We start from the raw sequence: 21,919 nt of genomic DNA, 5'->3' as shown, positions 1-21,919 counted from the left end.
ATTTGTCTTAATTCAAAATGTTGAATACACCTGTATATTCTAGAGGGAAAATAAAAGAGGGAAAAAAGCATAAGATCTAACTTGTTTTCTACCACTTTTTTTTTTTTTTTTTTTTTTTTTTTTTACTTTTGTTGTTAAATTATTGCAGGTTTTTTTAATAAAAATTACTGATTTTTTTTTTTTAACGATTTGTTTAGGTTTGTTTTTGCATGTTGGTGATTATTTAGCAATTCTTTTGTGCTAAGATTTGGCAATTTAGATTAATGTAATATAATTTAACTGAAGTGGTTCCATTAAACATAAATTATCCTTTGACCTATAGTACATGTTAGAAGATTACTGTTGCACATTAAACATAAATTATCCTTTGACCTATAGTACATGTTAGAAGATTACTGTTGCACAGAAGACTGGGGTACATTTACATGCTAAATGTAGGAGTTGTTGAAATTGAGAAGGGTTATGAACTCCTCGATACAATTGTCCTCATGCTAATTTTGCATTTTCTTGTCTTGTGTATATTGACTTATACCCCTGTCTTTTGGTAGACAGTAAGTTTGCCTTGAAGTGTAATTTAGGGGAGAAAACTTGTATTTGGTCAACTTGGTTTGGTGAAAAGGGAGGAAAATAGGAGAGAATACAGAACATACATTTCAGACATATTAAAATGAAACATTTTGTTATGTGATTCATGTTTTCTAAGTAACCTGAATTTTAAAGGTGGGGGAGGGTGGGGATTTAATTAAAAAAAAAAAAATTAATAATCAGACCCAAAGTATAGCAATTCTGTTTCACATTCTAACTCTGTTTTGTTTTGCTTTTCTGTTCTGCCTCTTCCCTCCCTCGTATATGTTCAGAACAACCTGATTTGACTTTCGGTTTAAGAGCAAGATAGAGCATTGTGGGTGGGTTACTCAATCACCATCTCCTCTTTTTTGTTGGTTCAAAACCCTTTTGGTTCCAAGATTTTTGTTATAAACATTGGATGATCCTTTTGCTAAAAGATCTGAGTGGAATCAGTCCTTAAATCATCAGCTCTTATTGAGTCCAATTACCCCTTGCCCTATCACTGGCCACCACTGAGAAGAGTTTGGCCCCATCCACTTTACATTGTCCCCTCAGGTATTTATAGAGGTTGCTAAGATCCCCTCTCAACCTCCCCTTCTCCAGGCTAAGCAGGCCCAGCTCACGTAATCTTTCCTCACAGGACAGATGCCCCAAGCCTCAAAACAGGCACCTCAGTGTCTCTGTGCTGGACCCTCTCTAGAAGTTCTGTGTCCCTCTTGTACATGGGAGCCCAGGACAGCACACGGTACTCCAGGTGTGGCCTCTCCAGTGCTGAGCAGAGGGGAGGATCACCTCTCTTCAGATCTCTGAAACATTAAAATGGTGACCTTGCTCCACCCACCAGCTGCATTCTTTGTTCTGTGGTTTTGAGGACCAGAGATGCTCTGTAATGACTGTAGCTATTGGCTGCGTTGTTGCAGTGTGATGCAGCCTGCTTCTGAAGGTTCAGTGTCACTCTCGGCCCGTTCTGAGGTGCTGCTTATAATCACTGGGGTTAGTGATGCAGTGAAAGCACCTTGGTTGGGTGATGTGGTAGCGAAGCCCTGTATTAGCCCAACACAGAGAGGAAGCTGATGCAGCAGTGTAGAAGTGGGAAAGTGGTGTTTACAAACACTGCTTCTCACTGTGGTGTCCTGCAAGGCTGCGGCTGCGTGGTGTTAATCAAAACGAATCAGGGAGTTCTGGCACGTGGTGTGCAAATTGTAATTGGATAATGGGGCCTGCAGAGCTGTAAATGATAGTGTATATATAAAAAAAAAAAAAAAAAAAGGAGAGGGGAAAATGAAAAACTCCGCTGCGAGGTGATAGAAGAGTCAGTAGTAGGACTGTTGGAATGGAGCATGTGGGTGATTGAACCCAGGTGAGATCCAGGGCTGCAGCTCTGTTTAACAAAAGATCTCAGGAGCCTCTCTTTACCTGGAGTCTCTGTGCATGTAGGGTTGATGGAACAAAACCAAGGGGAAATGGAAACTTTTTATAAGTCATTTGTCCCTCTAGCAGTTGTCCTCTGGAGGGGGTGAATATGGAAAACTGGGAATAGTCCCTTCCTGACACTCCAAAGGAAAGCTAAAATAAATGTGCATCCTTTCTCTTGCAATTCAGCTTCTTGACAAAACCCTAGATCCACACTTTAGTTTAACAGGCCCATTTTGGTGACGTTAATGCATTCTTCACAGCTGGAAAAAAAAATCATTTCTAAAACAAACTGAGCATTTCCTTAGACTGGAAAAGTGAATTGGCTGGCTGCCTGGTGGCTCTCACAGCCAATCACCATAACCTTACCATAAATGTAGATGTATTTCTATCTTAGGCTTGATTATTGACTTTATTTTAGCCGTGGGACTGTCCTGTCCCAGTCCTCTGTGTGTGTGCTTTATGAGTGTGTGCTGAGATCCTGAAAGCTGCACAATTTAGCAAATATTTTGTACATCACATTGGCTTGCTTAAAATTTAACTTTGTGACTTGATATGTTGTAAATGCATCTCTGAAATGTCTTGCAGGGCTCTGTCTTTGTCCAGAACTTGCAGCAGACAGCTTAGCTTCAGTGGCTTGCTGGTAGGCTTTTTTCTTTTTTCTTTTTTTTTCAGGTTAGTTACTCTTAGTTGTTTTTGAGGATGGTATTACTATAGTAAGATAATACTAGTGTAAATAATATAGTAAGATAATAAACTCAGTGTAAAGCAAATGCTAACAATCAAATGTGTAACAGATGAATTTTAAAAGCTCTTGAGATAATGTGTTAGGGAGGCTAGATGTTCTTCAGAGGAGAGTGAGGAACTATTCGAACTTTTTCCCTTCAGGCACTGCTAGGGCATAACACGGCTGTTTTGGTCTGTGAGTTGTGTTAAGTTCCTGCAACTGTGAGTTAAATCCAAGGCTGAATCCCAGTAGTGAGGATGAGAGAGGAAAATTTGCAGAGAAATGTCTGAAATTTAAAGGTAAGCAGGAGCTGAAGGAAATCTCTAGTTTTGCTTTTTAACTGCTGCTGTGAGGATGGAAGTAACAAGCACACCAGATGGCTTTATTTCAGATGTTGAGTAAGTGACACCCAAACAGTCACCCTTCAGAGAAAAACATTTTCATAATATTTTTAAAGTTAACTAAAACAGATTTTAGTAAAGGTGATGGTGGGGAGGAGAAACTAAAGGAAACATTTTGAAGTATCTTAGCATACCGTAGTTGATCTGTTGAAACTGTACCTGGTACTATGCCTTTGGGGATTTAGGACTGTCAGGCTGCTTTGTTCTGGCATGCTCCTGTTTCTGGATGTGAGATTACACAAGTGAGATTAGCACACTGAGATAAAGCAATGCCTTGTGGCTGAGACTCCCAACTCTCTTGTGTTTTTGATATCACTTAACCTTTGAAAATCTTTTTTTTTTTTTTTTTTGGGTGGGGGTGGGGAGGAGGGACGGCTTTTTCCCTCCCACTAACGTCTCAGATGCAATTTGGCATCCTCTGCAACATCAAACAATCTTCAGAACAAGAACAGGATGCAGTGATCTCACTCTGAGTGTGTGTCTCCTGGCACTTCTCTGTGTGCTATTAGTGGGGATTCTGCTTCAGGTAGATGATCAAGGGCAAAATTTCTGTAGAGAGGTGTTGTTGTGGTAAGAGCAAGGTTTGGAGGTGGTGGGGCTGTCACTGTTCCCTGCCTTCACCCACTTCTAGCACACATCTGTGCCAACAGACCAGAGGTCTGGGTAAATCGTGCAGCTACAGGAGTGAGTCATACCTCCCCTGCTCAGCTGCACAGCCTGCTGCAGAGTCAAGCCCTTATGAACATGAAGCAAACGAAATGAGTACATGGTACAGACCGATTTATGCTTCTGTGAGAAAGCAGTTGGTTGTTGCCTGTCGGTGGCTCTCATCAGCAGTTAAATGAAAAAAAGAAATCTGTGTGTCTCCAGGGGCAGTCACAACAAGAAGGGGTACGCTAACGTTTGCTTCTAATAGATCATCCTGTTAAGTCCCCAGATAAGATGTTAGAGATACTTTTTCAGCTGAATCATTTCTCGCATACTTCTTTGAAGCCAAACATTTCAGAAGTGGCGTTCTTTCCACACGCCATGGTAGCTGCCTCCCTCCTGCCATCAGCCCATGTCTCATGCAGAGGTGGATGGACGGAGCCTGCCAGGAGGGCAATGAGCAGCAGGGTGGGTGTTTCTGCACTCAGGTGGGCAGGAGAGCGGTGTCAGTGCAGGCCACAGGCTTCTCGTGTGTCTCCCCCAGGTTCAGGGTGCTCTGAACCCCCTCTGTTTGTGACCTGCTGAGAGGAGGGGGGTTCCTCAGTGCTGTGTGAGAAATGAAGAGGGACTCGTGTCCCTCTGCTGTAACAGTGCGAGGAAGTTGCCTTACATTTTGAAGCAGAAGCTCTGGACCAGGTGCTCGGATCTCACTGAATCGCTTTGGTGAGCTGTACATGAGATCAGTGGTAATTCTGCCATTGTCTCGAGTGAAGCTGAGATCTCACTGCATGTGCACAAAGCGGATGGAAAGACACGTTATGCCAGTAACTGGGGATTTACCTCCTTTGGCAGGGCAGGGCAGGGCTGGCTGCCAGTCCCTTCTTCCTCAGCCCCACCAAGGGGCAGCCCGCTCTGCCTGGAACCTCACACCTGAGGAGTCCCTGCTCAGGGCCAGGAGGACCTTTTGACACGTGGAGCTTGTTCTTTGGTCTCCCAGCTACTGTCCTGCTGTTCCTGAGTGATCTGGTCCAAAACCCCACATGTTGTGTTCTTTTCAGAGGGCCCACCTGAAAAACAGGATCTGGCAAAAAGGTCTGCAGAAGAATAGCTATGAATTATTAAAATCAGGCTGATGGGGAAGGTTGGGCCCTCATGGAAACAGAAGCTTGTACTGTAAGTAGAGAAAAAGAAATCAGGTGTTAAGTGCTTTTTCCCAAGTGTGATTGTCCCTCATTCCACTCTGCTGGAGCCTGTTTTTCTGAGAAGACCAGGCTGTTTCCAGTGAAAGTGGTGCTCAGTTTTTAATGCTGCCACTACTATACCAATGCTGTTTATACACAATTCAGGAAGGAGAATGTGTTTGTGCTGTAGACCTGCTAATTATATAATTTTCTCCTTTTATTAAGCAATGTCCTCATGCTGTGTAATTCAGACTAACTGGAGTGCAGAGGAAAGATTTATATCTTGTTGAAGAGGTATGAGAATTTGACCTTGTAAGTGAATTCCCAGAGATGGCTAAGTACAGTGCCATAAGTGACAGGCTCTAATTAGGATGCTGAGAAACACGTGTGTAGTTCTGGTATCCTCCTGTGAACACTACCCAGGCATTTCCAAGATGTGTGGGCAACAGTATTTTGCAGCTATGGCTGCTAAATCTATTCAAGAAATTACTAGCGAGGAGCTGAAAGAAAGAAATATGGGAAGTGCTTAAAGGGTGACAATATGGTAGAGACCGTGATTCTGAGACAGCAGCTTACAAAAGCTTGTCTTTTATTTAGTGCTGTTGCTGACTCACAGGAAGAACAGAACATGAGGCAGCAAGTTTTATCATTTTCTGCTTGTAAGGACTTGGGATATTCGTGAAGTCCTGAAAGCCTCAGTGTAGTTTGGCAGGTATCAGCCTTCCGTCTATGGAACGCAGACCCATGTGCAGCCAGAGCTGTATCTGTACCAGTGTATGCACAATATGTGTGTACAGGCAATACAGAACAGTGTCTGTCCTCTTACACTGCTTGAGAAATGGATCTGAAAGCAGTTGAGGTCAGAGAAGATTCCAACTGGGACCTGGGCAGATTATACCTGAGTCCGCTCAGTATTTATCCCCCGCGAGGCTGATGGCTGTCTTGCAACTGATTCCAGTGAACAGCAACTGGCCTTGACATGGGTTGGAGTGAATGAAAACTTTGTGGAATTCCTTTTTTTTTTTTTTTTTTTTTTTTTTTTCCTGAAGTACAGTTATATCTGTTTCAGAAATGTGTGTCCAAGCCTCTCTTACAATCATAAAAGGAAACCAGCAAAATATTCTTTGATCTGACAGAGAATTTGTGTAAATAGTTAAAGGTGGGCATGTAATAACACATTTAGTGGGAGAGGGAACAAAGAATATTTGGCTGGTAGATGCTGGCATGCTTTCAGAAAACAAATGCAATTAATAAACAAAAATAGCATGTTATCTTTTCCGTGGTTGTCATGACTGCAAGAAAGAGGAAGAAGAACCTACCTTACGTAAATAAGATGCATCTGCAAAACGGAGGTGAAAACTTGCCTATCTCAGTCTGTTTGTGAGGCTTGAGGAGAGTCCCTCTTGGGAAGAAGTTTGTAAACTATATGTGCTAGCCCATGAACATCAGTTTTTTATAACCAGTTCCTTCTGGCTAAGTGACCAACAGTCTTTGCCTGGCAGTCTTCTGGAGCACTGTGGTAGATTACAGGATGCTCTTGCAGGCCCAAGCAGCGGCCAGGACATCTGCAGGGAGGTGTGACAGAGGGAGGCTGACGCTGCACTGTGGGCAGAGGGGACCACTGGTGCAGTCCTGTCCTTCCTGCAACCTGCCGTGAGTTAGGCACCACTTTGCCAGGTGTGTTTGTCTGCACCTGGTTTTCATCGGCCAAAGTGACACTCAGCAAAAATGCTATAAAGGGGAGAGGGAATACTTCTGTATAGGTCAGAGACGCAAAGATTGTTCTCAAGGCTTCATGTTATAGACAGCTTTCTACAGGGGAGGACTCTGTTTTCTTCTAGATCTAAAATGTAGATTGTGGCTAGTTGTAAATACACTTGCCCACACTTTGTTTAACTATAATTGTTATGTTACTGATCAGATCACTGATAAAGGTATTAAAGGTCATAGCCAGTGGTGAGAGGAGAAAGTCCCATGGAATCACACCCACTCAGCAGTGACATTCCTATACTGGTGTGTTGTGAGACTTCAGTCAGCCAGTTTCCATGCTACTCTGCATACATCAGTTCTGAATTAGCCTTAGATTAATTGTTTTGGAAAGTTAAAGGTTTTAGGAGGAACCTTTTACAACTAAGTTTGTAATATTTCTCTAAAAAATGTTTAAGAAATCATTTTCATAAAGCCATATTGATCAACATCTATTATATTGTCTCATTTTTTATTAATTGAATTCTATGTTGGTCACTGTGACAGTCTGGCTTAGAGCTCTGTGTTCATCTGAGACGTTTGTAAAAGCTACTCTTTCCAGTTACAGCTTGAATTTTTTGATGAACTGTATTTCTTCCTGTTTACTGAAATCCCCTTAAGCACTTCTAAGGGCTGATGAGAATGACTGTTAATTGCTGTGGACGCAATTTAGCCAGTTCTCTAGGAATGCCTTGATGGATATGGGCTATCCAAACCCTCTGCACTTCATCGCCTAACTTTTCTGACTGCTCTTTTAGCATCCTCTTGTGATAGAGTTGAAATAGGAAGTCCCAGACTGCATTGCAATCCTTTGGACACACATGGCCCTTTTCTGGTGCAGAAAATGCACGTGTATTAAATATGTTTGCTGCATTATTTTTTACAAGTCTATATAACAGCACATATTTCTGTGTAATTCCAAAAGTACAATTCTTTTATCATCTAGGATATTTTAAAAAGTATGTCTTTACCTTAGTCCTGCAGGTCATAGATTTTCCCCTTGTAGTTTTTTTATGATGTTCTTTTTTTTTTTAAAAGATATATATATATTTGCCGTTTAATGCTCATTCCTTCATTGTATTACAGTGTTTCTCATGCAAGTTTAAAAAAAAAAAAAAAAAAAGAACACAGCTGTGCTCTCAGGAGTTGTTTGTTTTTCAGTTGTGCTGAGTGGCTGATAGAGAAGACAAAGAAGTTGCAGCAGGGATGTCTGTTTGTCCTGCCCAGCAGTGCCACCTAACTGTGCTGAGTGTGCCCAGCCTGGGAGCTGGGAGAAAGGGTCTGGAAACTGTGGCTGGCCCATCTGGAGAGGTACGTACCCACATGGTAAAATCTGGGTTGAGGGGGACTCCACAGTTGTCATCCAGAGCCTACATGCACAGGAGTTGTGCACTGGTCAGAAAAAGTGAAATTCTGACAACTACAGAAAATTGTTAAATTCAGGAGTGGATGAAATTGCCCTCTGTAGGTCCTTTTCCTTGGTGTCTGCTGGAGGGTCAGCTTGACCAGATGATACAGGCACTGAGGCTTGTGAAACTGTGATATGACTAAGCATGCAATGAGTAAGTAATAGCCTCATGAAACCTGCTTCCAGTGTATGTCTTTGATGGGAACTAGCTGGTTTCTCATAATGTGCAAACTCATCTTGAAACTTTTCTAATTTTGGTAGGATAATTATGGAGCTTCTCTTCAACACAGCCCTTTCCAAAACCTTTCCAAAAGTGTGGTGGGGACTTGGTCTCCTTATTGCTGCCAGTGTGGGAATACATTGATTAGGAAGTGAAGAAGTCATTGTGAAAGGAAGAGAGGAGGAAGAACCCCTGTCTCCTGCCAGCCCCCATGCACACATTCTGCAGGTCTGTGTTCCTTAAAGCACAGTGCTTGTTTCTCACAGTAATAAAGAACGTTCCCTTTGCGTTTGGACAAATTTAAATAGCATGTTACCAGAGTGGTTCTGATTAACAGTCTGGGGGAATCCATTCTCGCATAGCTCTTAGGAAACTTGCCAGTGCAACATTGTCATGTAGCCTTGTATACAATGTCAGCTAGAGCAGATAACTCTTCATGAGCAGTGAAGTAGCTACTGAGCAGCTGCTGCCTTAACACACAGCAGGGCCAAGCTCAGCCTTGGCTAGTAGCCTGAGTACTTATCTAGGATCTCTGGTGGATTTGCAGCTCTTGGTATTAAGACTGTTGCTTGGACTGTGCTTCTGATATATTTGAGGTTTTCTTTCTAATATGAGGCATGTCCACAGCAGCTGGAGTATGAGCTATGGGTGGTGCCTTGCAGAAGAAATGTAGAACTTATTTCCACAAAACATCATGGAGGACAACCTATCTCCAAAACTGTGTTTAAATTAGGCAAGCTTATGAAGAAAAATTGTCTGCACCTATTACACATGAAGATATATGTACAAACTCCTGTCTCAAGACATTCGTATGCTGCACATAAGCAGGCTGGAAGGGTATAAGAAGAAAATTATTGCTGTAGATATCCCCTTTCTATCCTAAGCTTCTGCTATCAGGAAATCTCAGAGACAGGATACTGGGCTAGATGGATATCAGCCTGACCCAGCCGGGCTTATTCTTATGTTCTGTTTATTTATCAAAGAAGGTTGAGGAGGGAACTATTAGCTCATTTTTACTTTGAGTACGTTCCTTTGTTTTTGAATGAGGGGAAACTTTACTTAACGTTATCATGGAGAAAGATGCCTTTTTAAGAGGATGAATGAAGTTTGTGAATTAAAACGCTTCATCACCCCACCCAGGGGGCAAAGTGTATCCTTTGGCTCTTGGGCAGCACTGGCAAAACTATTTTCCAGACTTTGTAGGTTGAAAACTCCCGCATTTGAGTAGCTGTTTTAAGAATGATTAGAGACATTTTGTCTTAAGACAATAGAGCCTGGCAATGATAAAGCATGCTATATATGTCTGACATATATATGTCAGACATGTATATGACATGTATATGTCTGACAGCTTATGGTTAATCTGGCACTTTACAGATAGATGCACACTGCATGACAGCTGCAATGAATCAGGTTATTTGAAGGACTTTCTGCTGCCTAAAGCTTATTTATTCCTGCCTTTCTCAAAAGGGCAGAGGGAGGGGGAAAATAAAAGTGTAAAGCCTATCAATGAGGTAGAGGAGAGGGCCTGAAGCCAGACAAACCAAAACATTTAGAGATTCTGCTAATGCTGAGAAGATGAAAGGAATCACCAAATAAAAGGGAGCGGGGACGTATTTAGCAGAGCCTCATTCCTAAGCAGCCAATTAGATCTAAGCAGGAAGGCCTCCATGCACATCTGAGAAGTTGTTTTCCCTTATAAAGTAATGGCTTGTAATGTTATGAGTAAAGGGGTTACTTTATTCCCAGTTTTCTATAGCAGTTGGGATAAGACTGCAACTTCTGTCCTCCTTTACCAAAAAAGTATGACATCTACAAGCTAGTGTATGGCCTCAGAGCCTGCATTCTTCAGGACAGCCGTAGCCTGTTTCCTAGGCGTGGTAGCTATACAGCTCCTGTGGCATGGAGTCTCAAGTACATTTTCTGTTCATACAACAATTTGCATAAGTTACTGAAAAATGAAAAGCTTGACTTAAGAAACATGTAGCTCTGAGTTTCCACTGGTACCTTAAAAGATGCTTGAAGTCAATGAGGAAGCTCTCAATGTACATGGGAACTTGCTAGTATCACTGTAGAGAGAACAGGGGAAAGTGTATGAAAGAAAAGCAGAATTACTTTTCCCAGTTGTTTTCCTTTCTCTGATCATATGCTGGACATGCTCATGTGATGTAGGCTGTAAAAGGCCAAACTTTTGAGTGGGTAAGTGTCAAGATCTTGGAGGAACTCGAAGAGAAATCATACACGTTTTGGCTATGGGTGCAATGAAAGAGCTACAACCTCAGGGTGTACACACCCTGGGCAAATTGCACTGTGGTGGTTTCTATACAAATGAGCAGGGTAAGTGCTGAAAGGTAGGCAGCAGGAAGTGGTCTCCAGGGGGGAAATTAAGCTCCTTTCAAGAATGGTATTTTGTTCTTTGTCTTGTGAAAATAGTTGCATGTTTGGGCTAAGTTGGTATGTGTCTGTAGCCATAGAGGAAGTTTCAGAGATTTGATCCTCAGCATTTAAGGCTTGGTTGTCAGAAGACTTGTTCTGTTCCATTCTTTTTATGTTCTTATCCCAGTATCATGCCATGTACATTCCTCCCCTTTCCCTCACCCCTCCGGCAGTAACCTGTGTTGCTGAGAAGAAAGGCATAAACTACTAATGTCATTTTTTCCCATGTGTTTTTATTTAGCAATATCTATATGATCGCATCTTGAGTAATGGGATCACTCAAAAGAAATACTTATTTTCTGTAATGCCCTTCAAGCTGGACTGACCTCATTTCCTTGAATAGTTCACCTGTTTGCCTTCCTTCCTTCCTTCCTGCCCCGGGACCTTCCATAGTGTAACACCCTAGAGACAAGCTGCCTGCTGAGCGCTGGTTCGCAGTTGTGTGATGAATGTATGGTTGTGCAGCATCTTTAGGGTTTTGCTGTGCTGTGTTCCTTTGTACCCACCACTACTGCTAAGTCAGTCTCTTAAGCAGTCAGGCTGGCTTACCCCTTCCAGTCTGCACAATCCTATCTCTATCAGATATCCTGCATATGGTAGGTCCCTACAAATACCTGTGTATCTTCCTTCTTGTCATATCGACAAATGCCCCTTCCGAGAGAACCTGTGTCTGCTGTGTCCTTCACAAACACCCTGAAAGCTGGGATTCCCCAAACTTTGATGCCTATGACATGCAAGGTATTTCAAAATGATGCACACTCCCCATCCATAGAACCTCCTCATTGCAGCCATTGCCACCACCAGTACTGGGGTATGCACCAGGCTAAGTTTCTGGGACTATGATGAAGTTTAACAGAGAGAAGAAGCTGTCTGTGGTATCTGCTAGACACTGTCCCCTGATATCTACAGAGGTCTCATAAAAAACTGTTGCCTGTATTTCTAGCTACACTGGGGTGCTGTGTGAATTGCTTGGCAGCCCTACAGAAGGGGTGTTTACTTGGCTTTGAAATCTCATAAGTGCAGTATCCACTAGAGCGTCATCACCAGTAAGTTTTTTTTTTTTTGGGTGAGTGAACCTTTTTTCATTCAGGTAAGGAGTTTAGATTCTTCTGGATCTTTGTCCCAGTGTAGATATTTCCAAGGAGTAGTAATAGCTTATGCTTCTGAAAACTTTGGACTATGCTTCCTCCAGTCTAGGGGGTAATTGGTGCTTGTAACAAAATCAGACATGATACTGCAGTGAAGGGGTTTCCTGTGTGAAATTCTCATTTCTGTTGACTTGATTTTGCTGATCTCTTATGTTTCTATGAAAGGTACATAATTTCTGTCAGCTATGTCTTTGAGTGTTTGACAAAAGAATATTTCTTTTCAGCTGTTCTTTGAGGGTCAGTTGGAGATGTGCAAGAAAGTATCTGCTTATATCCTCTGTTGTGGATGGCTTACCTTGGTAGTTTGTGGGATTTTTTTTTATCATTATTATTTTTTGATTATTTTTAAAAAAATATCTCTTATCTTTTGCCCAAATGCTAGAAGTGGAAATCACAAATAGCTTTTGCATGGCTCATGATCCAACACTTGTTAGCTTCTGTTTCTGACCCTCAAAGCAATTACATTCCTTAAAAGTTCCTTTCCTTAAAAGTTAAATTCCTTTTGGTTTTCAATCCATAATTCTTCCTGACTGCTATCTTTACATGTTGCCTAATCCTCAGATCTCTGCACCGGACCAACTCCCTCTGCGGTTGTAGGGGGGATCTCTGGCATTAAGACTACTCCATTAGGCAGCACTCTGTAAGCAAACACATGACGCTGCTCTCATCTGTAACAAGACTCACAAAGCAAGGATCTCTCTTGGATTCTCACGTCGTTCTTGGCTCGTGTGCGTAGACCAGTTGTGAGTTTGTAATTGTCGAGTGATGGAGTTTAGTCATGCTGATTTCTTGTCTTTAGTAGTAATTTAATGGCTATGTATTATTGACTATGAAAGGGCAGCTCCACGAAAGTCAGCCTGTCTAGAGAACAGCTGGCTGCAGCTGTAAAAATCCTGTCGTGCTCTGAAAATAACTTGTACAGTGAGAACCCTTGCTTTAGTCGCTAAAAATATATTCAGTGGCAGAGCTAGCTGGAGGTTATACAATTCAATAACTTCATTACAAGCATTTTGAGATGTGAGTTAACACAGACTTGTGGCCATCACTGGAGTAACACCAGGATGAAGTTGGCCCACGGTTCCTAGGGCTTTGAAAATAAGCTGACAGAGAAAGAAAATTGATTCTCACCTATAACAAGCTGATCATAATCTTTTAACAGAACATTTCCACTGCCTTCAAAGACCACTGTGAACCCTACACAACAACAGGTACTTTTTTTTTTCCAGTACTTCTAAAACTATGGGCAACATTTAGCATGCAGGCAAAATACTAAGCTTTTAAGAAGAACTTGTAGCAAAATTCATCAGCTTGCTGGAAATACTATCATTGGTTTTGTCAAAATCTTTAATGAAAGTGAAGTGTCTTCTTATAAACACCTTCCCTGTCATAAATGACTGCTCTTCCAGATTTTTACTCTGCCTCTTGGTTGTTTCTGTCGAGGCCTGGACCTCTGTCATCTGAACACATGCTCTTCCTGCCAGAGGGTGCCTGTCATGGACACGCTTTGTCTCACTGTGTTAGCCACTCTCCTGAAGTTTTAAAGTGTTTATCTTACACAGCTGAAAGTCTCCTCCTGTTTCATGAGCTCTACGTTGGAATGCAGTGGAAGAGACCCAGGGCCTGTGGCCACCCAGATTAGAGGTTTTTGTAATAAGGTCCCTATATGGTTTTGTTAGAGACTTCGGCTCTGTCTCTGTCTGTCTCTGCTCCTTGTTTGGGAGGCTGGTGGGAGGAGAAGAGCTGAAGGGGCTATATAATCTCTGTGCTTTCAGATACACAGAGCACCATCCCAGGGCCGCTATCCGCAGCCAAGCACTGTCAGGGTAAGTGGCACTGAACCAACAGTGTGATTTACGGTTTTGTGGAGGACTTTTAATTAAGTAATGTCAGATGGAAGTGATTCAGGAGGATGTACTGTTGTACTGCAGTTTGCTTATGTGTTACTTAGTAGAACTGAATTGATAAAATGCCTGTAGTACCTACACTGAGTTGTCTTTATTGTATGGCACTTCTGAAAGGGAAATCAACTTGATGATTTTGCTGATTCCACTAATGCTCCAGAAACTGTCTAAAGGCACACAGGCTGTGTGGTGGTACAGGTGGAATGATAGCTGTGTTTGAGTTTCAGTGAACCTGTGTTCCTGGGCTGTTAGTGTTGGACACGAGTTCCTGAGGGGGTGGTAAATTTGCCCACTGTATAGTAGGGTTTCTCAGCAGGTTTGCCTCACTGCTCTTAGCTTAGGGTGACACGAGTGTTTTGGAGAATTACGACTGTAATAAGGGCTGGAAGCATGCAAAAAGTGTGTGTGTGTGTGTGTGTGTGTGTATATATCAGTATCTAAAAGGATGCAATGAAGATGCATGTGTATGTACATGTATACCCCTGTCTCCATGTATGTGAAACTAATGCTCTGCTAAATGCCAGATGTTTTAGTAAGGAACAGGTTATACACAGTGTTCCTTGTGAGGCTGGAGTTCTCTTAATAGCATGCTGTGGAGACTGGTGAAGGGATTGGTTATCTTTAGATGTAAAGCAGGTAGAAGTAAGAGGCTAGATACTGTGTTAATTGCTTGGGAGAGTATTTTGCTTTATTCCACAGTGCTGAGTGACATTTGCTGCTGCAGGGTTTTACTACTGCATGCCACAGCAATCCTGAGCTGTAACGCACTGCTTGGCAGCAGAGAATCCTGGCTGAATGATTCAGCTTTAATTTTTCAACTTTTTGTGCTTTATTACTAAATATGGTTTTCATTTAGAGTCCTCTGAGCTCAGAAATGTAGCCTTTCCTGCCCCCTTCTTTCCCCTCCCCCAAGTGATTTTTGGTATTGCATTCCCTGCGATTGGTTTGAGCAAACCCCCTGACCTCTAGCTCTGTTCCAAAAACAGCCGGTTGAAAAGCCTGCTTCCTAATTAGGAAATGGTTTGTCTAAACCACTCTGTTCATTCACGTTAGATAACAATTATGCCCCATTGAGTAAATGCTTCAATATAAAGAGCCTGTTTCACCAAGAGTAAATTTAATAAATGCAAAAAATGCAACCTACTTTTCTTTCTTGGGAATAACGATAAAGTATCTGGAACACGTCAAGTTGGGTTTTCCATGTTATTTTCTTCTTCTACACCCATGCAGCCTACAGAAGCAGCACTACAGCCGTGTCTCATGGCTGGGACGGGATGGAGGATCTGAAGTGAAGGATGGGCAGAGGCTGTCCCTGCTTGTTCCATCTGGGTACAGGCTGAGCGGCTTTGTACACACCCTTGCTCATCAGCCATGGCTTTCACCAACCCTGTTGCCACTTTGTCCTCCAGTTCCAATATCCTATGGCAGAAGGTTTTAGGGACTGTGTGAGACAGTTGCATTGGTAGATGACAGCTGTCTCCTTTAGCTCTTAACACACTGTAATTTGTTGAACTCTGCATGGAAGCCCGGGATCCCAGGTAGTCAGGTGGTTCCCTACCACACAATAAATTGTGGGCAAATAGTTCCAAGTGCTGGTATTCAGGGCTTGCTTCTATAACTGACTTTAATAAAAAACCCTCAAAGCATTTTTATTACCCATGTTATCTTCCTGTTGTCTGAGGAGGAAAACAATTTCTGTTTTACTGAAACAGGGAGCCAGTATAAATTACTCTGTCACTCTAAATGCAAGTTTTTAGCTGGCTTGAAGTTATGATAGAGCATATGCTATGGCCAGTTTTCAAAACACACGCTGTACCTGACTTCATTTTAAAATTGGGATATTTTTTTTTTGTCTGAGTAACTAAGGGAGGGCTGATTTTTTTTTTCTTTTTTTTTTTCCTTCTATATTAGGAAACTTTATTCTATTTTAAAAGGGAAAAATATAATCCTAGCAGGACATCTTGACCCAGTGGGTATGTGTCTTTATCACTGTATAATGTCTGCATCGTGTACCACTGGTACATGACTAGCAGGTGAAGTGCTAATTCTTTGGGAACTCCAAGACTGAATGGCGATGGCTAAAGTGCTCTTACCTCTGTTAGCTTTCCACGTGCACTGGTTTCATCAAAATGATAGAAAAGCAGGGGATGTTGTGCGAAATCTGATGCAAAGGCATTTTTGCAGCTTTGTTTTTGCAGCTGTCAGTCCAGCAGTCTTTTTTATCTCCCACTCACCCCCCAGCAGTGGATTTCTCTGACCAAATTTAGATAAACGTTTGCTGTCCCAGAGCTGTAATGATCCATCTGTCCATGCAGCAGGACTGGAATTCTCCTCTGGAATCCCTTAAATACTGTCTGGTGCATACAGTATTTCTGTGTGATGGTTCCTTTCATACAGTTCTCTGTCTTTAAGACTGGTTCTCTGAGTTTTTTTTTTTTTTTAATTTATTTTTATTTTTATTTTCCTAATTATTTTCCCGCTGTTTTTATAGGTCTGTTTCCTGTCTGGAGGTCCTGAGAACACTGACATAGAAGATGTGTGAGGAAGAGGACAGCACTGCCCTTGTTTGTGACAATGGGTCGGGGCTCTGCAAAGCCGGCTTTGCTGGGGATGATGCTCCGAGAGCAGTTTTCCCCTCCATCGTGGGTCGTCCCAGGCACCAGGTGATGAACTGCTTTATTTATTCCACACTTGGCTTGTAGAAGGTTTTGCTGCCCCATCCCCAGCTCTCCACCCAGAGCCACCTTTTCCTGCGTCTGGTGCAAATAGAGCCCTGGGAGGTCAGTGTAACACAGTACTCCCAGGCAGAAGTCCAGCAGTGCAGCCACCTGAGTCAAAGCAATGTCTAGTCTTGTGAGAGAAATCCTTTTAATTTTTTCACTTCCTTCTATGCTCTCTTCTTCCTGTTCCTTGAGTCTGGATCACCCAAAGAACTTGATGAGTAAAGATAGTCTAAAAGCAAACAAGCCCAATAGAGAAGCATCTGTAACTTCTGACTGCCATAAAAGCTGGTGATAGATGATGTATGGAGAGCTAAAGGAGGAAGGAGAAGGTTTCAGTCAGCTTCCTATCAGCCTTCCTGACTTTATTCATTTAGCTTTATAGGCACAAATGGGCACTCATCTAGGATTGAGTTTCTTTAGCTTCAGGTTTTACATTTTACAAGTGTTTCCAAGACAGAACTGTTAGAGAAGCCAAGGTTTGGAGCATGCAATGACAAAGTTCAGATAGGAGTATTATGTAGTCAAAGCATCCTAGTATATACTGTTTGCTGGTTGTTGGTTCTTTTGACAGTATTTCTAATTTAATACATAGAGGAGTTTCCAGTTTCTGGTCCAAGGACCACTTCTACAGGATCCACAAAAATACCCGAAAGTGTAAACTGTACTCGTAGATTTATATTGTTTATATCTCTAATGGCAATATTTTAGTCTCAAAAAAAAAAAAAAAAAAAAAAAAAAAAAAGTTAAAAATAATCATAATAAATTTAAGCTTTGGAAAATGTGAAGTGTGTATTGCTGCATCTTGGCCCTTAGATGGCACAATGTCACTTTCCGCTTTAACTCCACTTTATTATACTTTAACAGGCGGGTCATCCCTAAACAATGAACATTATAAATTGCCTATTGTTCTACTTCATCTTGATGAATTTAATATTGTACTTACTTTTTTATGTAATTTAACATGGTATAAAAATTGTACTTGTGTGCTCTTTGTTTTTACCGTACTGGAAACGTGAACTCCGGAGGTTTAAGTTAGCTAAACATTTCATTTTGGAAATTAGAGCAATGCGTAATTTTCCAATAATTAGTATTCTTAAAGTATTCTGTTACTAGTATCACTGACAACTGGATTTATATCAGCCTATGTTGTTATAAGAGGTGTTTGTGACACCTCTCCTTGAGGGAATAACTCCATTTGTGTTATTTTATAGGGTGTGATGGTTGGTATGGGTCAAAAAGACAGCTATGTAGGTGACGAGGCCCAAAGCAAAAGAGGAATCCTGACCTTGAAATACCCCATAGAGCATGGCATCATTACAAACTGGGACGACATGGAGAAGGTATTTCATCATTGAAATGATGTGTATCACTGGTAAAAAAACAAACAAACAAAAAAAAACACTTGAACCAAATGTTTACAGATTACTCAGTAAATTTTAGAGATGAAAGTGTCATGCTATCAAGTGTGATTTAATGAAAAGCTTGTTAACAGCGAGCTGGAATAAAGCCTATTTTGGCTCTGTATCTTCTACTGTAAGAATGTATTTATTTTCATTTACTAGTGTGTTCTTAGAAATCATATACCACTAGCAGTGATATATTTAACCTGAGGATTGTGTTTTTCTTTTTCAAGTTACTTTGTAATACCTATGAAGGCAATAAGAACAATTGCATGTGAAACATTACTTATCTGTCTCTGAAATGCTGTAAGCAGAATGCTGGAGCATTATACCTGTCTGAAAGTGATTCTGAGCTGCTAGTTGATGGTATTTCTTTCTCCTTTGCCTTCTTCCATTGCCCTCAGATCTGGCATCATTCTTTCTACAATGAACTCCGTGTTGCACCTGAAGAACACCCAACTCTGCTGACTGAAGCACCATTGAATCCCAAAGCCAATCGAGAGAAAATGACCCAGGTAATCTCACTCTGAAGCTATGGAATAATTCCAAGTTTGTGAATTCAGCAGGATGTGAAATTCATAATTTTAGTTAGTCATGTCAGCTTGACTTTCCAGTAGTGTGTATCTCTTAGTAATGGAAGATGGAAAGTGCAGTGTGACCACGTGTCAAATTTGTACATTATTGCGTTTACTTTAAAAAGTCAACATATCAGTTCTGAATATGAAAGCCTTGGTCTGTTCAAGCGTACATCACCTTCATCTTCTTATTAGTATTATTTTTTTTGTCTAGGCCTATCACAAAATGATCTTTAATATATGCATGTATCTGTATTCATACATCATAGATATAGACCAGATACAGAGAAATGTCTTATAGGACAAATACATTTGGATTTAGATGTGTTTTCCTTCCTTGTTATTACCAACTGTCAATAAATATGAAAATCTTGTCTTTTCCCTCTCTTTCAGCGTATGGCTACAACTAAGCTAAGATCCCTACTGTTAAGCTGATTATCTTAATTTCATTTCAGATTATGTTTGAGACTTTCAACGTGCCAGCCATGTATGTAGCTATTCAAGCTGTTTTGTCCCTGTATGCTTCTGGACGTACCACAGGTAGGCCTCTGGGGATGGTGGCACAGGCATATGAAATAGAAAAGCATTTTGGTGTGCAGCTGAGAATGAATTGTGCGTGTTGTCTCCTCAAAGGGATTGTGCTCGACTCTGGGGATGGTGTCACCCACAACGTGCCCATTTATGAAGGCTACGCTTTGCCGCACGCCATCATGCGTCTGGACCTGGCTGGCCGTGACCTGACAGACTACCTCATGAAAATCCTGACAGAACGTGGCTATTCCTTTGTGACCACTGGTAAGAACATGCTACTAAAATGAGGAGGGGAGCTATTTAATGTGCAATGCTTCTAGTGGACTTAGAAGGGATAGCAGTGGTTCCGCAGTTGATTAGTAGCAAGAAAGAATCCAACAGGAAAGGGGAGCAAGACTGGCATTAGAGTAATAAATAGGGAGGGTGTTACAGGATGAAAGGGAACCACCTGTTGATACGTCTGGGCCCTTTCTGAGCACCATTCTAAACACAATCATCTCAACAGCGGAGCGTGAAATTGTCCGTGACATCAAGGAGAAGCTGTGTTACGTGGCCCTGGACTTTGAAAATGAGATGGCCACTGCTGCCTCTTCCTCCTCGCTGGAAAAAAGCTACGAACTTCCTGACGGTCAGGTGATCACCATTGGAAATGAACGCTTCCGCTGCCCGGAGACCCTCTTCCAGCCATCTTTCATTGGTAGGTTGAGTGATTGGCCTTGGTAAACTGCACATAAATATGAAGTCCCTGTTTTGGTTTGATTGTACACCTTGCTAGCACACTTAGATGTATACACAAGTGTGTCCTAGTGTCCATTATAAACTAATCTTTAAAACAGCACTATTAATACAGTGGGAGGAACTTTATGTCAAACAGTAAAGCAAAATACTCTCCCAAAATAAACCTTGAATGTTTATTCCTGGCTTCGGGCCCACACCATTTTGTATGTTATGGAGTTGGCTACTACAAAAAATATGGCTGCAGAGACATTTTTCTAAATAGTGTGAGGGTTGTAGTTTGAATGTACTTGCAGGGAGGGGTTAAAAAACAAAACAAAAACCACTACTTTTATTCTTCCAAAAGACTACTCCAAATCCTGAATCCATGGTTCTGTACATTTGCAGAGCAAATCAATAGCTATGAAGGCAGGCTTGCAGCAAGGTCATGTAAAAATCATGTGTAGCTTCTGCTAATTGGTAAATTTCAGCTTAGAAACTGATACAGTAGCTGCATGCTTAGAGGTATTAGGGCATATTTTGACTGTTCTGTCTCTGAGCTGTCTCAGTTTAAGAAAGGAAAAAAATAAAAAAAACAACAAATGATTCCAGGACCATATAAGGAATTCTTTGGACTTATGAGATTTCTGCAAAAGCCTAGTGGAGACTGTACACCCACACCCCTGGCTTTCTTTTTAAGGAGGCGTTGTGTGTGTAAGCAGGGGAGGGCTGTACCCTCAAGGAACTCCAATAATTTAAGCAGCTGCAGAAAGACTTTCCAGTTTCTGTAGCTCTGAAGACTGGTGTCTTCCAAAGAGACACTGCAGTTCATGTTGTCCGTTCTTTATTAACAATTTAAAGTCCCTGTAAGGAGTTGCTTCCTCAGTGTTCTGATGTAACTTCCCTAGGCATGGAGTCTGCTGGCATTCATGAAACCACTTACAACAGCATCATGAAGTGTGACATAGACATCAGAAAGGATCTTTATGCCAACAATGTGCTGTCTGGAGGCACTACCATGTACCCAGGCATTGCAGACAGGATGCAAAAGGAAATAACTGCTCTGGCTCCCAGCACCATGAAGATCAAGGTATGGCACAATTACTTGTAGACTACTTTAGCTGGCATGTGCAACATCCTCAAAAATCTAATGAAAAACAGTAACACTTCACAAAATTCTTTTTCAATCAAGTCTGTATGTTATAGTAAATAATAATTGCTTGGTAACTATAAGAATCACCCTGGTTGCTGGAAGATAATCTCTCCTCTGACTTTCTTTCTCATGCTATGTTCTGCAAACTGCCCTAACAGCATAAATTATAACTTTTCCTGAGGCTGTATCAAGCTTCTTCAGCCCTTCTTGGTTAAGGGAAAGGGGAACAAAGGAGAAATGCTGGCTCTGCCCTCAGCCTACAATTCAGTAAAGAAAGAGATTCTCACCAGCCAATCTTTTCTCTGCTGCTTTGAATCTTCCCCCTTTCTTGCTTTGCAAACATTTTGTCAGCTATACCAGTAAGGGTGTTCTATAAGTTGCTCATTCTTCCAAACCCTCTTTGGCTACCATTGCGTGTTTTGTCTCATATATTATATGAAAACTGTTTTTCCCCTTTTTTCATGACTGCAAATGAGTACACTCTCTTACTGGTCAAACTGACTCAGTTGTAAAAATTGAGGACTTAGGTTCAGATTTCAATAACAACTTTTTAACTTTATGACTTGCTGCAATGGCTGACTGGGATGGCAAGGGATGACACTAATGTGTACAAATACACTGTTTTCATTAATATCAAATATCACTGCTTTAATACTTCTGTATAACAAATTCACAGTTGAAAGTTGTGTTTAATGTTTTTATTTCTTAAACAGATCATTGCTCCTCCTGAACGTAAGTACTCAGTCTGGATTGGAGGCTCTATTCTTGCCTCCCTCTCTACCTTCCAGCAGATGTGGATCAGCAAACAGGAATATGATGAAGCTGGCCCATCCATTGTTCACCGCAAGTGCTTTTAAATTGCTTTATCTTTATATGTCTTTTTAGTGTATTACTGTGAATGTATTCAGGAAAATACATTCTTATAATTTCATTCCATAAATCCTTCATCATGACTCATTAATTGGATACTATGTATTTTTTGGAATAAATTTTAAATATGCAAATGAGATTGCTGCTCCTATTTTAA

The 21,919-nt window shown here is 41.4% G+C and overlaps 1 protein-coding gene and 1 long non-coding RNA gene across 2 annotated transcripts; both read left to right on the top strand.

Moving 5' to 3' along the window:
• The first annotated feature begins 403 nt into the window (after positions 1-403).
• On the top strand, positions 404-9,601 carry LOC137859187 (uncharacterized). Its single transcript, XR_011098187.1, has 4 exons — positions 404-2,623; positions 7,845-7,994; positions 8,353-8,539; positions 9,359-9,601. It is a non-coding gene; the product is annotated as an uncharacterized lncRNA (long non-coding RNA).
• Positions 9,602-13,562: 3,961 nt separating this feature from the next.
• Positions 13,563-21,899, top strand: ACTA2 (actin alpha 2, smooth muscle). The gene is made up of 9 exons (XM_068687924.1): positions 13,563-13,718; positions 16,288-16,459; positions 17,731-17,859; positions 18,324-18,434; positions 18,950-19,034; positions 19,128-19,289; positions 19,531-19,722; positions 20,648-20,829; positions 21,606-21,899. The coding sequence occupies exons 2-9, from the start codon at positions 16,331-16,333 to the stop codon at positions 21,747-21,749; spliced, it is 1,134 nt and encodes a 377-aa protein (XP_068544025.1). The 5' UTR covers positions 13,563-13,718; positions 16,288-16,330; the 3' UTR covers positions 21,750-21,899.
• The last annotated feature ends 20 nt before the right edge of the window (positions 21,900-21,919 follow it).

The sequence above is a fragment of the Anas acuta genome, chromosome 7 (assembly GCF_963932015.1).
Source record: "Anas acuta chromosome 7, bAnaAcu1.1, whole genome shotgun sequence".
NCBI classification, from domain to species: domain Eukaryota; kingdom Metazoa; phylum Chordata; class Aves; order Anseriformes; family Anatidae; genus Anas; species Anas acuta.
The sequence above is the reverse complement of the archived record's forward strand: the minus strand, read 5'-3'. Positions and strand labels throughout refer to the sequence as shown.